At 37.8% G+C, this 25,363-nt stretch overlaps 1 protein-coding gene across 1 annotated transcript; it reads right to left on the reverse strand.

Annotated features, from left to right (window-relative positions):
- Window positions 1–8,892: 8,892 nt before the first annotated feature.
- LOC137281057 (uncharacterized) lies at window positions 8,893–11,690 on the reverse strand. Its single transcript, XM_067812204.1, has 4 exons — window positions 10,635–11,690; window positions 9,471–9,539; window positions 9,229–9,318; window positions 8,893–9,042 (listed from the first exon to the last, which is right to left on the reverse strand). The coding sequence occupies exons 1-4, from the start codon at window positions 11,688–11,690 to the stop codon at window positions 8,893–8,895; spliced, it is 1,365 nt and encodes a 454-aa protein (XP_067668305.1).
- Window positions 11,691–25,363: the final 13,673 nt, after the last annotated feature.

Raw genomic sequence — 25,363 nt, forward strand, 5'->3', positions numbered from 1 at the left:
TGTAACCAATTTGCGGTATCATTTAGCCATTATAATCAGTCAACTTTGCAACTGTTTTAATGGAGACTTGTAAATAATCATGTCGTATGTAAATTCCAGAAGTCATCATGTCATCATGTCATTATGTCCCTATTGATTAATAAATTGTACTGTACCTTTTAGGTTTCCAGGCGAGCCTCATCATGAAGCTAAATGAATTGTTGGATGGGCAAAGGGAAATTCTAAAGCTTTTGACATCCAAAGGAACTGTAGCCAACTTACATATCGACATAGATGTCGAGAAGATGAACAGACCAGAAGAAATGACATCCATGGCAACAAATCTGTCAGATGGCGCGTACAGGGCGAGGATGGTAATATAACTCTTTCAGTTCTTGTTTTTATAGTCATATACACTAAATATTGATATCGTGTTTGGCATTACATTTCCAGATGAATGATTGAGGATGGAATATCAAAATCATAGCAAACATATGTATGGTTTTACCCGTCAATATTAGTGTAGGTTAAATTTTGGTTGTAGTTGTAGTGGCTTTCAAAGCTTTTCTATTGTAAAAGTATTTTCAAATTAAGACTAATACTTTTGTGTGTAATTGCCGTACACCTTTGCCATTTTATTTATTTATTTATTTATTTATTTATTTATTTATTTATTTATTTATTTATTTATTTATTTTGCATTGATATATTAATGATAATAGTTATAATAAGAACATTAATAACATGCTAGGATCACCCGAACCCTCACTGCTGCATTTCATCTGAATCTGTAAAACATAATAATACGGGAATTTGCAATGCGCTTAATTTCATACCATGGAGGGGCACGCTCAAAGCCTTGAAAACAATAGCCCTTATAACCCAAGCTGCCAGTGGGCCACTAAAAGGTAACCAGTCACATGTCGTATCCCGCCGGGTACCCATTTCCTGCTGGGTGAACACAGGCCATTCTGAACAAACTCATTTGTCTAAGGTGAGGCCACGTGTATCACGTGTGCTTCGTTGAGGGGTGAAGTCTACAAACTCTCAGGGCTGAAGCTTCCAGACAGCAACCCATTTTGAGGATAGCATAAACTTATGTTGGTGTCTTTTTCAGATAACTTTTCTCAGCTCTCTGGCCGGCAATTCAGCAGGGGACACCGTCAGGAGGATGATGAGGAGTTTGGGGACCAACCAACTGTGGTCCCCTTATAGTATGAAGGGGCGAAAGGGGAAGGCATGCTTTGCGATCATCCCCTCTATCGCACAGTCGTCAGTAAGCGTTCAAAATTGATCATATATTCACTTCAGATCCAATCTGAAAACCCACATCTTCTCAGCTGTGTATTCTTACTCGCATTTACTCTTGCATCAACACATATTATTATTATCATCATTGGTATTATTATTTACAACACAAACGTATCATTGCATTATTGCCATAACCATTATATTGTGATCCTTGTCAATGCCTACCCGTATACGTTGGATGAAAGTAATAATTATATTATGTGTTTTCTTGCATAAGTATCCTCATGCATATGCATATATATGCAGTTCAGTTCAAATTTGTTCCATGTGTACATACATGTTACGTTCACTGAGATTTAAAACTGATTTCAGAAGCATGCCTTAAAACAAGAAAGTAAGGGAATCCGAGGTGGAGACTGAGATGGCCGAATTCTTAAAACATGCTCCGTCACGCCAGGGAGGCAGTCGCCAAAAGGTTGGTGATCGCTTACAGTGCATTGAGTTAACGAAGCTTGTGCTGTGTGTGACTATACTCACATGATGCAGAGACAAGGCAATTTCAACTTTTCTCAAATTTTCTGCGTTCAGGATATGTTTAATTAATTACTTGCAAAGGAAAGCTTCTATGAAAACACATTTTCAATAGATACAAGAGTGCTGTAAAGCACCATATGGACAGCCTTGTCGCAGTTACTGAATAATAATGTACGCGTAAACATATGCCTGCAAAATAATAATTAGTTAAATCAAAAACACACCCAAAATGTTTTAAGCCAAGCTGCGATATTGGTATTTACAAGATACTTGGATAACACGTGCACACGCTGAAGATTTAATTAAGCGATTTAAGAGTGGATGGTCCATATACCATTTGAGTTGACAGTGACGGCTATGCAAATTACTAGGCTAAACTTCAGTCCCCATGGTGCCTAGTATGGTGACCTACCTTCAGTCTTTGGCGATCTATAGCCCATAATTTATATTGTATTGTCTGCTTTAATTTATAGAATGTTTTACTTTTCCATGCTAGTTTTATATCCATATGTGTGATACCCTATATTTTTACTGTCCATGGTTTTGCCTTTCACAATGTTTTCATTTTTCATATGCAGATTGTTTTCGTCACGATATGGCTGAGATATTGCCGATGTCACGTTAAATATTAACGCACTCACTAGGCTAATCTTGCCAATCAAATGTGTTATCATTAGCCCTGAAATATAAATATTTATTAGGGAAATAATCCATGTATCAAGCCACGATATCGATATTTCATGCAGTCACTGCTAACAATATTATAATAAAACAAGCCAAACATGTATATAAGCTACACATGCATCATAGCATTTTGAAAATCTGAATAACTTCCTAATATTATGCAAACCCATGTTCTGACCATTTTGTGCTTCAATCTGCAATAACTTTTAAAATCTGCAATTCTTTTTTTCAGTCTCAAGCTGCCGCCGGGGAAGATGGTGGACTGCAATCTCAAACATTTCTTAGATATTTATTACGCTGAAATAAACTGTTCAGTTTAAACAAAATAAGCATCTCTGTTTTGTCTTTCCAGGGTTCAAAGTGGTCAGTCTGAAAAAATCCAAACAGACTTGCTGACACAGTTATAATTGCCGAATAACTTCTAGAATTGTTGATAGTCATTTCACCATTTTTTCGGAACAGCGAATTTAATTTTAAAATATCAATAAACGTTGTTAAAACGATATGTTTATGACGTCATGGGGACGTTATTTTAGGTCGTATAAGGGATGTTTATGACGTCACAAGGACGTTATGTTTTGGTCGTATGAACGTACAAAATAACGTTGTGAGGACGTGTTTTCGACTCCACAAATAAGACGTAAGTGGGACGTTATATACTAACGTTCTGGGGACGTAAACGTAACGTCCTGACAACGTAAGTTTGTTAACTGGACCAGAACTCAAAACAAATTGTGTTCTTGAGTTGTATCCTCATTTGTTGTGGCAAAACTTTTCCGTGACCTCAATGCAGCACACGTTACTAAAGATTTGGCGATGCACGTGTGGTCACCGAGGCGTGGAGGAATGACATGATCTTTGTACTCCGCGGATCGAACGATGTACATGGTATTCATCACAGTCACGTGAACCAATCAAAACTTGACATTCTTACTTGAGGCTGGATAAATGTATTATATGTGAGAGAACACGGAGCTCAGGATAATGATGAACTTAATGACGGAACCTCCAGCTAATGGCAGTCTACATCAGATGTGTTCATGAATTGTTGAATGTATTCATACAGTCAACGACGTTAACTGCCTATGGAAACTTTGAGGAATGCATCAAGTTTGGCTTGCAATACCAATACATACAGCGTTGTTGACTATTACTCAGTAGCATGTCTGGCACAGATTCGATCACAGACATGTCACACCGCGATACAGCCTGAATAGTCCTGCTACTGCTCAATAAACAAGTGTAACTGTGATACCTGTTTCAGTAAAAATAAGGAATGCCGAAGGGGTGAGTGAGTTTAGTTTTAGGCCGCATTCAGCAATATGTGGAATAATGACTTTGTGCATCAATTACATCTTTAAAGTGACTACCGATGGGGACCGGAATTATATGAATGAGGGTGACAGTAATAGTTAAAATTGCGTCGTTTATTTTAGAATATGTTGCACCTACGGGATGTTTGCCAGCATTTCTGTGTACTTACGCTCTGGTTCAATGCATCGTATCACCGCCTTAATACGTATAAGTCTCGACTTCCGGCGACACTGAGGCGTTCCGTTGTCCTTGTAAAGGAAATAATAGAATGGCAATATTATTCAATTTGTAGAAAACTAAACAAAATAAACAAATTCCATCCAAAGTTACGAATGCAGTTTTCATTTGCTCGGCTATTCGATACTCCTCCAACAACTCCAAACGAGATAAATTCTACATCCAGGTTAAGAGCGTTTAAACACACATCTACCATTAAATTAGTAGATGCACATACATACACATAAACATACATACACACACATACACGCGCGCACATGCGCGTAAATGCTCATCTGTCTATCGGTCTCTATCTTTCTGTCTCTCCGCCTGTCTGTCTAACCTTCATCTTTGTCAACAAACGAAGAATCTCAGATGCAAATAGTGCACTGGAGTAAGTTAAATGTCAAATCACATTTCAAGTGCATAACAAAAGTAAATTACAATGCAACGTGTAACATGGTCAGTTTTAAAAGAAAATACTTCAAGAAAGTTTACTTCAACACTTAGAGATTTGTCTTGATATACTCAAGCTGGTTTTCAGACATGACTAAATACACACGTACCATTGTGTTGACAACGACTCGACGTACACGCTTGTCCACGTCGGTGCTGTTGTTCATCAACTGACATTGTAGTTGTGATGATTCAAATGTATAAAATGTACATCCACCGATGTGTCGACATAACAGCTCACACATCTTTATGCCAAATGGCTGCTTGTGAGGAAAAGCTGTATTCGTTGCCAAAGCAAAGAGCGGATATGTTATACGTAAGATGAACATAGATGCGAGGCACAGTGATAACATCATTCTCCTCCTTTCGGATCCAGTGGATTATGGTCACCAACAATCTACGCACATTTACCCTGTGTTTGATACATTATGTATACCGCAGCGGTGGAACCGAATGGACTGTAGCTTACCTTGTTTGATATATAATATATCATCATCATCTCTCCATGTTCATGTATAAGATATAATGGCGAGCTGATAACGGGGGCTTGTATATACATGTATGTGCTTATATGTATAGAAAAGATTACACATTTTGGGTCTTTCATTTATGAATAACTTTTTTATTGCGTCTTGTTCATGTTCTCCGAGTGTCAGTTCAGATTTGAACCTGAAAAGTGATGTTCCGTTAACGTTTCAGGGCGTACAGATAATGCTATTATCCAGTCATCAAATGCCTCTGATGCCTCTGACATTCATTTCAGAATGTTCGAGACGTATTAGAATGGCAAGACATACTGAAGCATTAGCAGTTTCATATAGCATGAAAATGAATTGTACGAGTCCATCTAGTGTCCTCTGTGTAGCATGTACCATTTTCAAACTTATTTGTCATATCGAAAAGTATATAATGCCATTTTGCTGTTATAAACCATGTGCGCATTTGAACGTTGGGTAGGAAGTCTGGGAACGAAAAGAGAAGATGGGCAATTAGATGTGAAAGAAATAAATAACAGGAATTGTTTATGTCTGAGAATCGTTTCAAGAATTTCAAGACAACAGAGTGACAATTTGGCTGTCGAGGTGATCTAAATATTTCAAACTATTGCAAGCGTAAGTTGTCCAAACACTGTAAATTTTAAATATGTAAATACTGTGCATACTACTGGCGTATACGATATCCTCAGGAAATAGTTCACTGCATAATGCAGAAGGCTTCACCTCTAGAGGTGCTGAACATTAACGCAGAGCAATGTACGAATGTACAATATTCGCCCAAGCAAATTTCACGTTTGTTTTAAGAACAATCTCGACACGACTCAGTCAATCTTGACACGACCGGTACGATCAGAAATGACTGTGTGGGCAAAATGACAGGATTTTATCACTAGTTGTATGGGTATCTTGGCAGGGAAGTATCAGTGACTGTGTTGGTACATTGACAAGGTAGTATCAGTGGTTGTGTGGGCATACTGACGGAGTAGTATTCCTGGCTGTGTAGGTATATTCACACGATACGTATTCCTGCTTTGAGGGTGTATTAACAGGGTAGTATGACTGTCTGTGTAGGTATATTGATAGGGTAATATCAGTGCCTTTGTGGGTATATTGACGGAGTAGTACCACCGAGAGTGTGGGTATATTGACAGCGTAGTTTTCCGACTATGTGAATATCTTGACAGGGTAGTATTCATGACTGTGTAGGTATGTGACATGGTAGTATTCCTGGCTGTGCAGGTATATTGAAAATGTAGTACCACTGGCTGTGTGGGTATACTGACATAGTAGTATCACTAGCTGATTGGGTATATTGGCATGGTAGTATCACTTGCCGTGTGGGTATATGGACAAGATAACATCACTGGCTGTCTGGGTATAATCACAGGGTAGTTTCACTGCCTGCATAGGTATAATGACAGGTTGGTTTCACAAACTATGTGGGTATAATGACGGTAGTTTCACTGCTGTTTTCTGAATGCATGTCAAAATACTGGTGTTCGATCAGCGGATCTCAATACATATCGTCTTCATGTCTGAACCGGCAAGCTGGTTATACTGCGCAGTCCTAGTATATTGATAGGGCAGTATCACTGGGTTAGTCCCACCTGTCCGGTTTGTTTGATGTGCTGTTTAGATACAGATAAGATAATCCCGAACGAGGATTGCAGTCCAGCCTTTGATGTACCGACTATAGCCTGTATTGGAAAGTCGAATAACGGACAAGCTGGAGCAATATGAAGTTATATCTTTATAAGGGTGTATATGTTAAGAAGTTAGATTTTAACAACGTTTTAATACTGAATTTAATTAACAATGCTCCGTAACATGACATTTTGACATCTATAACACTATATATACGCACATTTCTAAATTAACATTATTTTACCAAATGGTAAACCATATCACTGAAACATTTTAACACTGCCAAGTACAGCCTTTAACAACTTACACATAAACATGTACCAGAACATGGGTTTTCCTGAGTATGAATTGACTATTACTAGATACAGGCGCCATCACATCTGTCACTTCCGTTTACGCTACGCAAACAGTGGAACAGAATAATTTCGCCAATATATGTATAGGAAGTCAGCCGTGACTTTCGTGTGTGTGTAAATATATCTTTTGTTTGACAATCTAATTTTAGGAAGATTTCACTAAACGCCGTGTATCTACAATTCTAGTGTCCCTCGTTTTGCGATTCTTCCTTACATGAAGTCTGGCGAGTCTATTCTGAATGTCGATTGACCTGTCACCTGTATAACCAGTGGTGAAGTTTGTCATGACTCGAGCCCGGAACAGGTCCTGTCAGTTTTTCATTGATTAAACCTCAGAGAAACACAACAGTTACCAGCGAGGATGGACTCGGCAATGTATCCTTGTGTAAGTAACGGTTTAACATGCTTGAAACGGTGTTTATAGTAGAAGACTTGTGCATTCTTCGTCTTTTCTTGTCTCATATGTGTTACGGTTTTGAAATTACTGAGATAAAAGCCTTGTGATTCCCCTTTAAAATCAGCAAAATAGACCACAGACAATCTATAATGTGCAATAATATCTTGAATAAATAACAGATGGCAATGAATGACTATACACTCCTATGCAAATTTATTGACTCGCCCAGTATCGACATTCCCAAGAAAAAACAGATGCACTGACTGAAAATTGTTAACAGTCGTGAAACTTCAATGTTAGACGAGTTCTAGGTCTCTTAAGTGCTACTAGTACAAGAACTCAGTTCAAATCCATAATAATTAAAAGTTAATTAATGAGACATAACTTTACACACACACACACAAACAAACAAACAAAAAAATAATAATAACGTCCTCATAACATATGTGAATAAATCTTTTCCGCCTCTCCGACAAGTTCAGGTGTTACCTATCCTGTTAGGAAGTTCAATGGGATATTTAGGTAGACTCATCAGAGTCATTTGAAAATTGGTCAGCTCTCGATAGTTTTAGACAAACATTCTTTTGAGACGTTACTCAGCTCCAGACACCACTTGAAAATCATTGCAACCAAGACCAGTCATAATTGCAGATTGGTTTTGTTTCCATAAACAATATCAGAGACCTGTGTCAATTCTGCGTAGCGGAATTAAAGCGTTTGTCACAACATCGTAAAAGTAACAGCAACATAAATGGGCCACAGATACCTTTTCGTTCTCCGACCTAAAATAGAGACTTTTCAAAGGTGGCTTTTTACAGATGACAACTAAAGTTCTTAACAATAATACATTAACACCAACTCCAAGTCACTCCACAACCTGTAAACAGACTAACAGGAATTGCTTATTCTCTCAAAGGTGTACCATTTGTGTCGAAGACAGGTATGTAACATTCAGATGGCTTCACCCGAATGCAAAATGTTTAAAATGGGAAAACAGAGTACAGGGATCAAAATGGAGTCTGTCTTATAGGAATTCAGTCACCTCTGGTGAAAGATCTGGTCACATGGCTTGCTTTTAAGACACATTTTTAAACGAGATATATTTCGACAATGTATGCGTTTACGTGTTCTTGAAAGCAAACGTGTGTTGATATCGATTCTCATGAAGAAATATATCATCAGTATCTTTATGGACAACCTGTTTTACCATTGACAACAAGACTAACATTCATCTGTATGACTCGTGTGTTGAATAAGCTCCATCAATAGGACACACACACAGCTGACTGTTCATGATTACACGTTGTCCAACACACAGCTTCTAAGCTGTCTGACGCGTGAACCACGGCATGTCAACGTCACACGTAACTCGTTGCCATTTCAGGGCTCCTAAACAGTTGTTGTACAAGTAACAACTGAGAGTAACACGTCACACAAACAGAACAAAAAGGCAGAAAACGGTTTCACGTAGGGTGATGTTCCATCACACATATAGAGCATAATTCAGACGTTTTGAAACCTCAGGACGTTAGTAGGTCCATGTTGAGAGACGATGTTAAAACGTTTATGAACCCGATGATCCGTTGCGAATATCCTCCAACAGTATGGTAACATTAGCCAGTAGATCTTGACACAAAGTGCTGAGGCTTGTCTGAGAGTCCGGTTGACGAAACTGCACAACCACCACAACGTAGGTTACCAAAGTTCCAACAATCTGTAACAATACGAAAGCATGCAGTCTATAACCCATGCTCGTTATATTACAAATCTACAGAAACATATTGTCAAATATTCTGTATATAAACACGGGAAAGTACCAAAAACATTTCCACGTGAAATAAAGTTCATGTTTGCTCTTTTTTGAAATCTTCTTATGAAAACCTCATAGAAATCCACTTACACTGAGCAGAGTCGGTGGGCTGATAGTAAAGAGGCCATACACGTTGTACCCAATTGTTGTCCCAATCAGTAGGCTTGTGAACTGGTTCACCTGTGACGAAAGTTTTCCCGGTTATGAAAAAATCTCAAACTCCTCAGCTCATCGGTAAATATATTTATGATAAAGTTCACACAGACACCCAGTCACTAAGTCACTTACTCACTCACTCAAATCGGGCATTGTCAAAACTTTTTTGTACTTACTGCTCTCATGGTTGATTCGTTGAGGTCGTCTGTTGGGATCTTCAGCATGTATTGAAGAGCAGTATGTGCCTGTTATGAACACACGTTGAAGACAGTAACAGTGATGGATAGTGTTATGGACAAATCATTCATTGAATGGTTCAATCAGAAATGCAGGAAGTGTGTGCATGACCTGAAAACGTGCTTTCAATTATCTGTGAGTGTTACTGTGGAATATACCAAACCCCTAAACTTCTAGATTTGTATTGTTACCAATACTTATCTACCACACCATACATTTCCACGCAGACTTTGAATGATGCCGTATCCTACAATTGTACATACAGACCACAAACAAGGATTAAGAAACACCTCGTTGTGATTTGACACCTCTCATTAACAATCAGAATGTGTCTCATGAAACATTGCATACTAAATCTGAACTCCACTGCAAGATTCAAATACATTCGTCCTGTATGCCAACGTTAACCTGTATTTCACTTGGCACAATGTTCTTTCAGCTAGGATCCTTACAGGTAAAAAAAGTACTGTAAATCCTCATGGTCCCTAGCATTGTGATCTACCTTCAGTTTTGTACGATCAGTAGACCACTTTTCCTCAGTCTTGATCCCCAAATAGGTATCTGCCTTTGTTGATATATGCTAGTTAGGTTTGCTGTCCTTCGTTGACAGGGTTTTATATATTATTTGCATATATGTTCAATTTAGAATTAGTTTCAGCCAGGATATGGCTGACCAACTGCGATCTGATTTGAATCTTTACTGACTCACTAACTATGGTCTTAACATATACTAGCAAATTATCCTTTAGAAGAGGTCGACTAAATACAACTCTAACCGTCCTCAAAACTTGAGGTTAACAATCCCCAACCTACGTTCCCACATTCGTACTACCACTTGAATCTCTCCCATATCTTCATTTAAACTGTCCGTCAAAACTTCAGCATCGATCAACTTCGGTCTACGAGAAAACTGTTAGACATGATTTTGTGATTAACCATGCATGGAATGTTTAATCTTTGTAAATGGAAAGGTTCAAGTGGAAAGTAATAATAACTCGATATCATTCATAGCAAGGTGCCATGAATGCGAGAAGATGTCCTGCCACAGGTAGAAAAAAATTCATCATAGTTTAGTCCTATAGGATCACAAAGTCAATACTCACCTTTAAGTTCACCGTCACGCCTATTATGGATAAAGGGATGCATCCTATGCCACAGGCGAACAGGATAAAGATACATACAGCAACATTACTTTGTGATTCCATGCGTGTCATAATGACATAAAGTGAAAAGCATGAAAGAGGGAGTGACATGAACAATCCTATACACATGTGGAAGGCAATGAAGCTACCAAATCTAGATATTAAACTGCAGATGAGCTTATGTCGTCCTATTATGTCCTTAAGTTCTTCGTTTCTTTCACTGTGGCAATCAGGTGCAGTTTGTGACTGGATTCTCTGGCTTTCTTGACGCTTTATGCATTGGAGAACGCATCGTTCCATAATGGTGTTTATCACGTCAAGTTCCGAACACAGACAGTATGATCCAATCACTAACCGAATAACAGAGCTCGAGAGTGAAGTCCACAACATGAAATAATTGATCACTGGTATTAAATAGTTCCACCAACTCAAAGCTCCATCGACAACACATACAATTTCTCCAACTTCGCGGATGGCCAGGGCATAGGCTGACATGAAACCAGGTATACAAATCCCAAAGAACATCCCAAGCACTACAAGGATCCTACTTTTCTTAACCATATGTTTCATGTTTTCATGAACACCGTCCCTTTGTTCATACAGGTAGAAATCCTTCACCCAAGATTGATAAGATCCATCCCGAAAGTTCACTGAGGACCATGTATAAGCAATAGATGCTATGATATTTATAGCCAGAAATTGGAAAGCTATAATCCATTCTCTTGACATTGGTTCAAAAAATACAAGTTTATAAGCAAGTATTCCGGTGAAAATCCAAATACATGAGTTTCCGAAAACGCAATAAAGTATTTGGAACCAGTTCTCTTTGTGACGAAGCCTGAAACGGTAGTCACTGCATGCAATATTCTCCACAGTAACATTTGGACCAGTGCATGCTCCACAAATACGCATGAAAGTTAGCACTGGGCTAAGGATGTGTAGAACAGACTTGGACATCGTTGTTTCTTTGTTCTCATCAGACGAAATAGATGCATGCTGTGGCTGAACACGAGACATGATTACAGGCAGAACTCTAGCTTCCACATTAACACAGTCAGGCGTCTGATTCTGTCACGTCAAATACCGACTTTTATCGCTGAATGAGGTGATGTTAAGTTGATATAACTGACTCAGCAAACATAATGTACTCAGTATGTATTCATGATGCAGTGCTGCTTGTGTACATTCCACTTCGAAGTACTAGTGTGGTGTAAGTACAGAAAATCCTTTTATGAATATAGGATAAACAAATCGATCAGAATCAAAAGCTATTGTTTTGCAGAAATATCAAACACATTGTGGATTACAGAAATAATCGTCAATGAAATATGACATGAACACGTATGTGCATCAAGTTGAGTTAAAATGATCTTTGATGGGGCACTATTTGATATTAGGTTCAAGTGCGAGAAATATCAAATGAAATGACTCAGCAAAAACAATGCTTACTAGTTATATGCTTGATATGGTAGTACATGTGTACATAGATGCTTCCTGATAAAGTATTAATTTTGTAGTAAGTCTTGTGATATTTACTTTCACTCTAACACTTCATCCAAGCTTCATTTAATGCACTTTTGTCTCTGGGATGTCTGACGGTAACAACAATGTACATGGAGCATATTGGCGATTGACAGAACAATAAATTATATGAAATATACAAAAATATTCTAGAATAGTGTTCAGATCATCAGATTTGATAAGGAATGCCAAACCTGGAACACATAATCAAAATACAATTAGTGTAGATAATAGCTACAATGCTGTATTGCTTTAGTTTAGAAAACAGCACACCCACACACACGTGCGTGCATACATACTTATACACGAACTATATGTGTATATGTGTGCGTGTGTGTGTACGTGCATGTATAAAAGAACAAAACATTGTATATGTGTATATGTGGTATGTGAAACAGTAAATGATCGGTCGGTTCTTGGAAATGTATATGCAAAAAGAGTGGTTGAATTGGTTTGCATGTTACATGCGACTGAATCATGGCCCTGGTTTAACATTCCAGCACGACAATGCCGCCCTCATACGGCAAGTTTTGCAATGAATTTCTTGCAACGTTGACTTACTGCCTTGGTCTGCAAATTCACCGGATCTCTCACGGATAGGGCATGTTTGGGGCGAGATGGATCGACGTCTACACCGTCTTCCTCATCCGCCAGATAAAGCCCATGCAACAAAACTTGAGAGAATCTGGCGTGACATCCCACAAGACTTTCTGGAATGTTTGATTGACCCTATGCGCCGTGGATGCTCTGCTGTTCTCAATGCCGATGGTGGACATACCCGTTATTGAGCTTGTGACATGGTCGTTTGCCCCCTATCCCGCTTCTGGACTCGTGACGTCATTTTCAGATGAAATTCTCCAAAGTTGTCATGGTGTCATGATCCCTCTATTATAGTTTATATGTACCTTTACGTTATCGTACTTATCAGCTGGAACAATTTTCGTTTGTCCACAAACTTGGGGGAGACAAAAACACACCTACCGTTACAATGGCGAATTATTACAATTTTCACATCTGCTTTTGATGGTGCATTTAACAATAAACTCCACTGTTCACACCCGCAAATGACAGAATGATATGATTATATGTATACATTACGTTACAAACACAGCAAAATGTTCAATCGAACAAAGCACATATATCGTCTGAGTTTTTCATAAGCAAGAAAAGAAATATAAAAACGCAAATGTTTTAAATGGTTCAAACGGCTATATATCTGTAATTATATAAAAAAAAAAACAGTTGTCAGCTTTTGTTGAGGTTAAAGCTCCTAATTCTGACCAAATAGTGTAACGTATATATCACCATCGACTGCTGACCGAAAGCCACCACTCCACATGCATATAGACAGTCAGAGAACTGAGGCTATTTCAAACATTCCTGTTGTAACATCACTCAAACGGTTGTGGGCATTATCTCGGAATCGGTTTATCCTCGACAAAGAGTTATCCTTATGTTATGTTATGTTATGTTATGTTATGTTATGTTATGTTATGTTATGTTATGTTATGTTATGTTATGTTATGTTATGTTATCCTGTTTTCAGGATGTACTTGCTAAGCAGCCTCACATATCGACTTTACAGCTATCAGAAACCCGTTATACTACCGCCGATTTCAAAACACAACATTTCTAAATAAACATAGACTTAACAATTTTAAATATGTCACAAATTCCGATCAAACACAATGTTTTGAATCGGAGTACGACACTAAATTGCTGTAATAACGGAATCGATGTGATTCCCGTCCTAAACTCTCAGGCGGACATACAAATAGTGTTCACCAGCTTCTTAGTTTCCTGAAGCGTTAGAAAAGTTCCTAAACAGACTTTTTATGAGTCTTGCTTAGTTTTACTCAGTCCTTGTTACAGACTGCCTGTATATATCTATGTTCTTGATGCTGTATTTCGCATAATCTCCAAAAGTAGAGGAACATTAGTTTCTAGGTCTTGACGCAGTGCGTCAAGACTTGTCAGAATGTCGGTTTGACGAAACTGCACAACCACCACAAAGTAGGTCACCAAAGTTCCAACAATCTGAAACATTAACAACATATCCGATTTCTACACGACGCCACGAACCAATTATAACTTTAAAGATCTACAGAAACACTCGTCAAATCTACTGATGTCACTTGCAAAACACCTATCTCAACTCTTCATTGATTGTTACTTCCATTCATTTATGTGAACTTATGATATTGTTACGAGTGTGTATTTTCTGTATATTTCGTTATTAATTCAGTAATAATTATTATTGGGTCACAATGTTTATTGTTTTAAATATTAAATATGATGGGTCACATTTCGTATAAATAAATGGTTAACACTTTTAGGATTTTGTTTTTCCGGAATTTATCTGCTCCTAGTTTTCTATGTGTTTACTTCCGGGAGACTTATTCTAGGGTATTCTACAGTGTTGACGAACTTTCGGGAAAAGGCTAAATATATAAATAGGCTAGTTGCCGTGTTGCGACACGGACATTTCTGGAGTTTATATCATCTGCATCTGTCAACGCCTGAATCTACATTATCTGCTGTCACACCGATCGCTGTGTTTACATTCTACATAGCTGTTCTCTCTCTCACCAAGACTTTGGTGAGTTTGCCACTGTATATATCTTGTGACCCATTGACTTAGATTATGTCTCCCTTGAATTGTACTTGTAATCAGCATTGTTATATGGACTTGTGACTTTGTATATCCTTGCTCTTATTGCATAATAATACAGAATTTGAACGTTTATGACATGTCTTTGTTCTGTTTTGCTGGTTCACAAGGGGATTTCATACATCGTTTGTCACGGTAAATTCTTAACCGTAACAATATTAGCTGTGCAAGTGGACTTCGTTCAAGAACATCACAGCATAGACCACAATGACTATTTATATATGTTTCTTTAAAACAACTCAGTCCATGTTCACTCTTTTTATGGTTATTCTCTATGGATATAGAATCACGTTACCTTAAGGACAGTCTGATAGTAAAGAGGCCATACACATTGTAACCAATTGTTGTCCCAGTTAGCAGTCTTGTGAACTGGTTCACCTGTGACAAAATTATCTCCGTTATGAAAATAATCTGGAACCCCACAACTCATCGTATGCAACAGGATGCTCTAATCACATTGAATACATTTCAGTTAACAGGACTGCTGAATACCTAAGCACAAACTCAAGCCATACACAGCACGAGAAATGGCACAATAATTGAATTGGTTCACCTATGATAAATATTATGTCAATGTAGCATAGATGCCGTGTTTATGAAAATAGTCTCAGGGCTATTTGAAGACAAATCTTTTTGAATGAATTTCCTCGGCAGCATTATAGTTATAAGATAATAACTTCTTCGTAAACCAAAAACTGCGCTTAAACCTTTATAAATCATATATTTTCTTCTGGTTCAAAAAATGATAAACGTTAGTTATTTATACGTACATGGTCCATTGTGCAAAGTCGAATGAAACAAACCACCCACTCATGCACTGCAATCTATAGCCACAGACAAGCTTTTTTCCCTGATCAAATATATATAACACTCACAAAAGTCCAGAAACTCTCAGCACTGTGGCCACTCTCGCACAAGCGATTTCGCAAAATTAAACAGGCAGCTGTTATGTATATGTGCTAAGGATGAAAAAATAAAAACAAAATTTTTTCGAAAACTCAAAATTTAAACTCGCTCGCCCATGGGCACGCCCATGGGCGAACAGTGGCCAATGGGTATGCCCATGGGCGACAGTGTTTCATTTCATCCAGAATAAATGTTTTGGAAGTTGTAAATGAATGAAAAAATGTTAATAAGTATCATGACACAAATTTCAGCTTGTTGTGACTCGACTCTGCTAACTGAGAGCGATTTTGAAAAATCTCGCCCATGGGTGAAAAACATATTGGCCCATAGACGAGAATAATTAATGTCATTGAAACTACATGTTTTTTTCCAGGCATAGCAGTTTTACAATGAATGAACGTGTATTTATTAGTGTCTTGGCACGAAATTAAGCTTATTTTGACTTAATCCGGCTAATCAAGAGTGATTTTTCAACACGCCTCGCCCATGGGCGAAAACCATTTGGCCCATGGGTGAGAATATTTACTTTTACTCAAAATACACCTTTTCCCATGTTTTGGAGGTTGTGAATGGATGGAAGTATGTTCATAAGTATCATGTCACAAAATTCAACTCATTTGAATTAATTCCGTTAATTTAGAGCTATTTAACAAAATCTCACCCATGGGCGAAAAACATTTTGGCCCATGGGCGAGAATATTTCCTTTTACCCCAAACACATCTTTTCCAATATTTGGAGGATGTAAATGAATGAAAGTACATTTATGAGTATCATGACAGAAATTTCAACTTATTTTGACTTAATTCCTCTAAATGAGAGCAATTTTGAAAACTCTCGCTCATGGGAGAAAGACATTTTGGCCCATGGGCGAGAATATTTGCCTTCACTCAAAATACATCTTTTCCTGTGGTTTGGAGGTTGTAAATGAATGAGGATATATTTATCAATATCATGGCACAAAATCTAACTCATCATGACTTAAGTCTGCTAATTGAGATCGATTTTCAAAAACATCTCGCCCATGGGCGAAAAACATTGGGCCCATGAGCGAGAATATTTCCTTTTCACTCCAAATACATCTTTTCTAATGTTTTGGAGGATGTAAATGAATGAAAGTGCCATTGTGAGTATCATGACACAAAATTCAACTGATTTTGACTTACTTTTGCGAGTTCAGGAAGATTTTTAAAAAATATGCCAGAATAATCACTTTTACTCATAATACATCTTTTCCTGTGTATTGGATTTTGTAAATGAATGAGGATATATTTGTAAGTATCATGGCACAAAATTCAACTCGTTTTGACTTAATTCTGCTAATTTGTAACAAGTACAAGAATCTGGAGTTCCAATTAAATTTTCATAATTTTTTTTATTGTCTTGGGGGTTGTAAATTTATGAATGAAAGTGTGTTTATAAGTATCACGACAAAAAGAATGAAATCATTCCGGTCTTAATTCGACTAATCTCGCTCGTGGACGAAAATATTTTCGTTTGCTTGTTTTCTTTATTTTGTAAACATATGGTTTAAAAATAGATGAAATTCTAATGAAAATTCAGTTTAATTTCGTGAGTTTAGTTTTATGTCGCACTCAGCAATATCCCAGCAATATGGCGGCGGCTTGTAGATAATCGAGTTTGGATCAGACAATCCAGTGATCAACAGCATGAGCATCTACCTGCAGAACTGGGAACTGATGACATGTGTCAGCTAAAGTCAGCGAGTCTGACCACCCGATCCCGTTAGTCACCTCTTACGACACGCATAGTCGCCTTTTATGGCAAGCATGGGTTGTTGAAGCCCTCTTCTACTCCAGATCTTCACGGGTCCCGAACACAGAGCTTTACTTCAAGCAACATATACAATACACTTAGAATACTAAGCCTTGAGAATCTTTTGAATTTAGGTATTCTATAAATATACCAAACTTCAGCCTATATCTATGAAGTTGAAGTTATTTGTGAAAGCCCTAATCAAGAGTGACCAAACTCCAGTGACTATGCTGGGACACATTAATAAACGGTGTTGTGAGATCTTTAAACTGTATTGAAATATGTATTGCCAATTCCGCTGACATTCACCAAATGTACCTACCTAGTAGTTTTAAGTGTACCTACCCAGTTTAGTATGTTTCGCTTTAATAGTGTGGTCTCCATTTTTAGTAATTCCCGTTTGCCCGTCCCGGCTTTTCTTCGTCCGAGGTTTTATGGGGTATTCTCCTATTTGTCAGACCAGAAATTATCTACAACAGGGGTAGGTCACTCGCTTGTTTTCTTTACCATTTGTACTAATTAGTATGCGCCTCCTCATGCTCCAATGCACACAGTGACCTGATTCGTCTCCATCGCAACTTAGGCTGCGTTTAACAGTACTTCAGCCAGTTTACTGTATCAGTCGAAATCTTACAGTGAATGAATGAATGAAGAGCAAGAAGTATATGTGAATGAATTAAAGAAATAATAAAAGAAAGAAGTGCATATGTGAATGAATGAAAGAATAAATGATACACCACCGCCATCCCTTCCAAAACATGCTAAAGAACGCAAAACTATCGTTAGATCACATGTGTTAACATCAGCTTGTTATTGTCTCCCTGGTCAGACGTAACAATTGTCAGACAGGTTAAAACAACAAACTATCTGGTTGACTGCACAGCTGCCTGTTGACGTAGTATACCCACATCACCTACTTTTCCTGCGTAACCTTCATCTACATCACCACCCTTAATATATTGAGCAGAGAGCACAGAAGTCCCTACAGCTGTAACCACTGAACCGTGGCGTCTCTCTGCTCCCAAGTTCCCAAGTGGGGGTGTCCCTTTCTACCTATTCCATTAATCTTTAAAACATCTAACAAGCTGAACGCATGCATTTTTTTACTCAAATGTGATGTTATACATATCATAAGAGTATTTTGTATGTGTTATTCAGTTGATAAATTATTATTTCACGATACATATATGTACAATATTTTGCTTCGATTCTGTAACTACCCAGATTATGACATTGAGACCATTCTGATTTATCGAGTAAAATACGATTGTATAGTTTTGAGTTTGAATCTTGGCATATTTTACCGGTTTGCCACTTTTGCACTCTACCTTTTCAAAGGGGGCGTGCATATTTTGGTGGTTCTTAGTATTCCATCTATTCATTTGGATTTATTAATTTATTTGTTTTTGTTTTGTTTTGTTTTTTTGACTGCTAGTGGGCCTGTTAGTCTGCTTTGATAAGTGTAAATTTATTCTGACGTTTGACGAGCGGAACATGAAGTGTTGTTATCATGTATGTTATGTAATTATATTATTGGTATGGAGCGGCATTGATATGTATGTTTATGCTTGCCAATCCAGTCCCCATTGCTTGAGGAGGTTAATTTAAACTATAGATTAACGTATCCATACTATTAATGTGTAATCATTATATCGGGCTATGAGGAATGCGTAATGTAATCAAGATTGACTTTGCGTTTACTTTTCTATTTTTTAAATAGATTTTCACTATTTTTGCTACACTCGAACAGATTTACTTTGGCTTTCGTGATTGTGGTCTCTAAGTATTTTAGAAATTATGTTGTTGAGACAACTGGAACTGTTGATCTGCAGTCTTTCAAAATTCATTTTCACGAGATATATTCTCCCTTTTTACCAGTTCTCAAAATGAACATATAGCTGTTTACACAAAGGTATCTTCCCGTAAAATAAGTAGGACGAAACGTGAAGCATAGCAGCTTTACTGAAGCCATAACTGATTGCCATAACTGAAGTTGTTAAAATGATCCTGAAAACTGTCATTTTCAACATTCACCTTGCAAGCAATGTTACCAAGAAACTAAATAACTCATTACTAATGGAAGGAGTGAACTGAAAACCCATTTTATTAACTGAAGTCACTGATTGAACTCGGTAACATCGATTCACTTACATTCTGGTACACGTGTCTTATTCGTTTCCTGAGGACACACATTTTACTTTTTTTATAGAAAATCCGTGTCTAATCCCATAAAACAACACCGTTGTCACTACACCAAACGATTTTGACCTCGACCCAAAACAAAGGTTTAACTTACAGGACTACCTGTAAGATATCCCTTTCTTGATAACGAGTTTAACAGCTACGCCGAAATGCTGCTTACCTTTTAAGAAGTTGTATATCCATAGAACTTTCGTATTATTTTCCAAATGATCATGACCTGAACAGATATTACTTTGTCAGAGACTTCATGAGTGATTTTCAAGTTCTAATCCACACACTGATTTCCACTTTTTCATCATTTTGACTTTTATTTCAGTTTGTTGAATATCTCAGCATAACTCGCAAAGACAATGGAAACTGAGCGGAACGATGACGCTTTCTGTTTCTTCCGCGTTCACTTACGTAATTTCCGCAAAGCGCGTACGACAATTTGCGCCGAAAATGTTATGTCTCGTCCGCTGGTCTTGTTTATTGGAGTATAACAGCTGCCGCTTTCAAGTGTATTTTACTTGTCATATACAAAATTCATCCATGGATCATTTTAGGTCATTAGGGGACACCAGCTTTGAAATGAACAGGTGTTCGTGAGTGTATATGGATGGAAAAGACTGATTGCGCAAGACGCGCAGCCAAATATCTCACATTCACAGAAAATCTCGAATTGATTGTTTTATAAGGCGTCGAGCTGACCGGTTGGTTTTGGTGTTGTGTATAAACCTCCTTTGCAAGAACTTTGTCAAGCATACCTGCTTTGTCCTTTTGCTCTGGAAAACCTTGTCCGGCACGATATTCCTTCCAATTTAGTTATTGTGTGCATGCTGCATTTCAGTTTTGGAAATGTGCTTAAAACATATTTTGATTCTCAAAGAATGTGGTTCGTTTAGCAAGCAAAATATTGCTTTGATTAACACTTCACCAGTACTATACAATATTACAGAATACACAAAACCGGATACACAAAAACGACAAATTATAGCATTGTGATCAGGGGTATATGGGGTTATAGGAGTCCCTTTTTATCCACCGAGACAAGTCCTACACGCCCTGGTGGGGTGTGGATTCGGGGAGGGGGTAACGGAGGAGATGACCAAGACACACGTACTCCATACGCTATCATGGTCTTCCTTACTGCTTGAGGATCGACCTTTTCTCACTGTGGTCTATGATGACTTCGGTGAACGGAAAAGAACTTATTCACTGTGAAAACCAGAAAATAGTTGAATCCGTCCACGATTTTGTCATAAAACACAAAGCTTGATTTTTAATTTTTTAACAGGAAACTAATTAACTTGTCAAAAACCTTCTCACACATTTTCAGTGTTTCTACAAAGAGCTAGTCAGACTCAACAAACCATAATTCTATTTTTCGTGTTTACTTATATGATAGATGTATTTGATGTAATGATATGTATGCATATGTTATTATATGATAGTTCATATGGATGACGACACATGCTTCATTTATATTTTGTATTATATGCTGTATGGGTGAGGTACTGTAAAGCTTGTTCACCAGTCCCAATCAGAGTTACAAAACACACAAAAATACAACAACATGGAGATGTGTGGAGAAAATAGAGACATATGGAGAACAGCAATGTCATAACTGAACAGAAATCATTCCCTCTATTGGTGAAGGCCGTGTGGGATTAGTTAAACAAAGAAATCTAGTCGACCATGCCTCCTAATCCTCTTACTCCTTAAACAAACGACTTGCCTGGGCTGTCTAAAATTGAATTGAAATTTTTGTAAATTCGATGTTTCGGGTATTACGTAAGGAGGTAATCAGGTGTCAACACTATGGCGTTCGACGCCCCGGGCATGAAGGAAAACCAAATACGTTATAAAGTACAGTAATGTGGTCACTATGAGCGAGGCAGACAGTCTGTTCAGCACAGCTCATTACGAAAATCTCTTGTCGTTGGAGCTGCTCGTTGAGACGCTGAAGCGTTCTGTCAAATTCTTCTTTATTCTTTATTGTGGCCACTGTGTCACAATATGCAGTATACATTGCTCACAGACCCTCGATTCACGATGACGCCAACTTTCTCGACTACTGTTCGTGCGACGACTATCATTCAGGAATTGGTTCCACAGCTCATTCTTTCACCGAAGTCTTTGTGTATGTGTTTTAGCTCGTTAATTAGCGTAGAGACGAGTCTTCTGCTATTCTCGGGCATTCTCAGGCACACGTTCTCCAAGGTAGTCGACGCTCCGGGTGTCATTAGAACAGTGTTGAGTACTGTCACACTCCACTGCTTTTCGACAGTCCTGTTGTGTATTTGATAAAACAATCGACAATCCGGGTGTGAACCAAAAGAAGATACCACCATTCTCATCGGTGGATGAAATGGGATGAAGAAAACCCGCATACTCTTCATCTCATTGCTACACCGTATTTACCATAACGAATGTTTAAATATCACTTTATGTAAATAGAGCATCAAAACAAGCTGAAACCATGTATTATATTAACATGGTACTAACTATAGTCGATTCGAACCACTGCGTTACAGTTCACTGACTGGATGCAGGCTTTTCCCACGTGGCGGGGTAAAACTTAATGATCTATTCTCCCTCGCAAGGCCACGTGAACCAATCAGAAATGGACATTCTTAAATGGGGTAGGAGAAATGTGCCCTGTACGTTCTTATGAACCTTGATCTTTCCGGTACATTTCATCAGTTGTGTACAAATAATGGTCTAGAATAATGTTTCAAGCACTTTAATACGTATTGATGCAGGGGCTCCATATATGTTCTTGTTTACGTCCCAGTCGTCAAACGTTAGAATAAATTTACAGGTATCAAAGCAGACTCACTCGCTGGGCCACTTGCAATAAAAAACCCAAACAAAGCAAAAACAGGTAAATCAGTTAATTTAAACAAATAGATGGAATACTAAAAAACACCTACATATTAGTATGCACGCCCCATTTAAAAAGATAGAGCGCTATATTCAATCGTATTTTACTCGATAAATCAAAATGGTCTCAATGTCATAATGTGGGTAGTTACAGAATCAAAGCAAAATATGTTACATGTTTATGCAAGATTTATTTAGCAAAGCCATAAAAATCCCCGACAAACACGACCGCTTCTCCTCAATACGTGGGTTTGTGAGAGTGAGGGTACTCCCTGCAAGGCTCACTCCCATTAGTTAACAAGGCGTCCTCCCATTTTATGTATTTTTTACTCGATAGGTACGGAAAATTAATTAGGCGATGTGGGTATGTCATGACTGGTTGATTTCTCAGGATTGGGTATGGCAGAGTCGATATACTATGATCAGAGAGGATTTAGCAACCATGTTGGAGTGAAGGAATGACAAAACTCTGTGATAGATTGATGAGTGTCTTTTTTAAGCATTATGAAAATGGGAATGGTAAATTAACACAAAATGCCCTAGACCTGTCCAGCGTGTCATACATATATATATCATAAAATAATAATTTATCAACTGAATAATACATAAAAATACTCATATGATTATGTATAACATCACATTTTAATAAAACGATGCATGCGTTGAGCTTGTTAGATGTTTTAAGATTAATGGAAGAGGTAGAGAAGGATACCCCCACTTGGGAACTTGGGAGCAGAGAGACGCCACGGTTCAGTGGTTACAGCTGTAGGGACTTCTGTGCTCTCTGCTCAATATATTAAGGGTGGTGATGTAGATGAAGGTTACGCAGGAAAAGTAGGTGATGTGGGTATACTACGTCAACAGGCAGCTGTGCAGTCAACCAGATAGTTTGTTGTTTTAACCTGTCTGACAATTGTTACGTCTGACCAGGGAGACAATAACAAGCTGATGATAACACATGTGATCTAACGATAGTTTTGCGTTCTTTAGCATGTTTTGGAAGGGATGGCGGTGGTGTATCATTTATTCTTTCATTCATTCACATATGTACTTCTTTCTTTTATTATATCTTTCTCATTCATTCACATATGCACTTCTTTCTTTTATCATTTCTTTAATTCATTCACATATACTTCTTGCTCTTCATTCATTCATTCATTCATTCACTGTAAGATTTCGACTGATACAGTAAACTGGCTGAAGTACTGTTAAACGCAGCCTAAGTTACGATGGAGACGAATCAGGTCACTGTGTGCATTGGAGCATGAGGAGGCGCATACTAATTAGTACAAATGGTAAAGAAAACAAGCGAGTGACCTACCCCTGTTGTAGATAATTTCTGGTCTGACAAATAGGAGAATACCCCATAAAACCTCGGACGAAGAAAAGCCGGGACGGGCAAACGGGAATTACTAAAAATGGAGACCACACTATTAAAACGAAACATACTAAACTGGGTAGGTACACTTAAAACTACTAGGTAGGTACATTTGGTGAATGTCAGCGGAATTGGCAAGACATATTTCAATACAGTTTAAAGATCTCACAACACCGTTTATTAATGTGTCCCAGCATAGTCACTGGAGTTTGGTCACTCTTGATTAGGGCTTTCACAAATAACTTCAACTTCATAGATATAGGTTGAATTTTGGTATATTTATAAAATACCTAAATTCAAAAGATTCTCAAGGCTTAGTATTCTGAGTGTACTGTATATGTTGCTGGAAGTAAAGGGCTTCAACAACCCATGCTTGCCATAAAAGGCGACTATGCTTGTCGTAAGAGGTGACTAACGGGATCGGGTGATCAGACTCGCTGATTTGGTTGACACATGTCATCAGTTCCCAATTGTGCAGGTCGATGCTCATGCTGTTGATCACTGGATTGTCTGATCCAAACTCGATTATCTACAAACCGCCACCATATTGCTGAGTGCGACATAAAACTAAACTCACGAAATTAAACTGAATTTTCATTAGAATTTCATCTATTTTTAAACCATAAGTTTGCAAAATAAAGAAAACAAGCAAACGAAAATATTTTCGTCCACGAGAGAGATTAGTCGAATTAAGACCGGAATGATTTCATTTTTTTGTCGTGATACTTATAGTATTTTGAGTAAAAGTGATTATTCTGGCATATTTTCAAAAATCTTCCTGAATTCGCAAAATTAAGTCAAATCCAGTTGAATTTTGTGTCATGATACTCACAATGGCACTTTCATTCATTTACATCCTCCAAAACATTAGAAAAGATGTATTTGGAGTGAAAAGGAAATATTTTCGCTCATGGGCCCAATGTTTTTCGCCCATGGGCGAGATGTTTTTGAAAATCGATCTCAATTAGCAGACTTAAGTCATGATGAGTTGGATTTTGTGCCATGATATTGATAAATATATCCTCATTCATTTACAACCTCCAAACCACAGGAAAAGATGTATTTTGAGTGAAGGCAAATATTCTCGCCCATGGGCCAAAATGTCTTTCTCCCATGAGCGAGAGTTTTCAAAATTGCTCTCATTTAGAGGAATTAAGTCAAAATGAGTTGAAATTTCTGTCATGATACTCATAAATGTACTTTCATTCATTTACATCCTCCAAATATTGGGAAAGATGTGTTTGGGGTAAAAGGAAATATTCTCGCCCATGGGTCAAAATGTTTTTCGCCCATGGGTGAGATTTTGTTAAATAGCTCTAAATTAACGGAATTAATTCAAAATGAGTTGAATTTTGTGACATAATACTTATGAA

The sequence above is a fragment of the Haliotis asinina genome, chromosome 1, assembly GCF_037392515.1.
Source record: "Haliotis asinina isolate JCU_RB_2024 chromosome 1, JCU_Hal_asi_v2, whole genome shotgun sequence".
NCBI lineage: Eukaryota > Metazoa > Mollusca > Gastropoda > Lepetellida > Haliotidae > Haliotis > Haliotis asinina.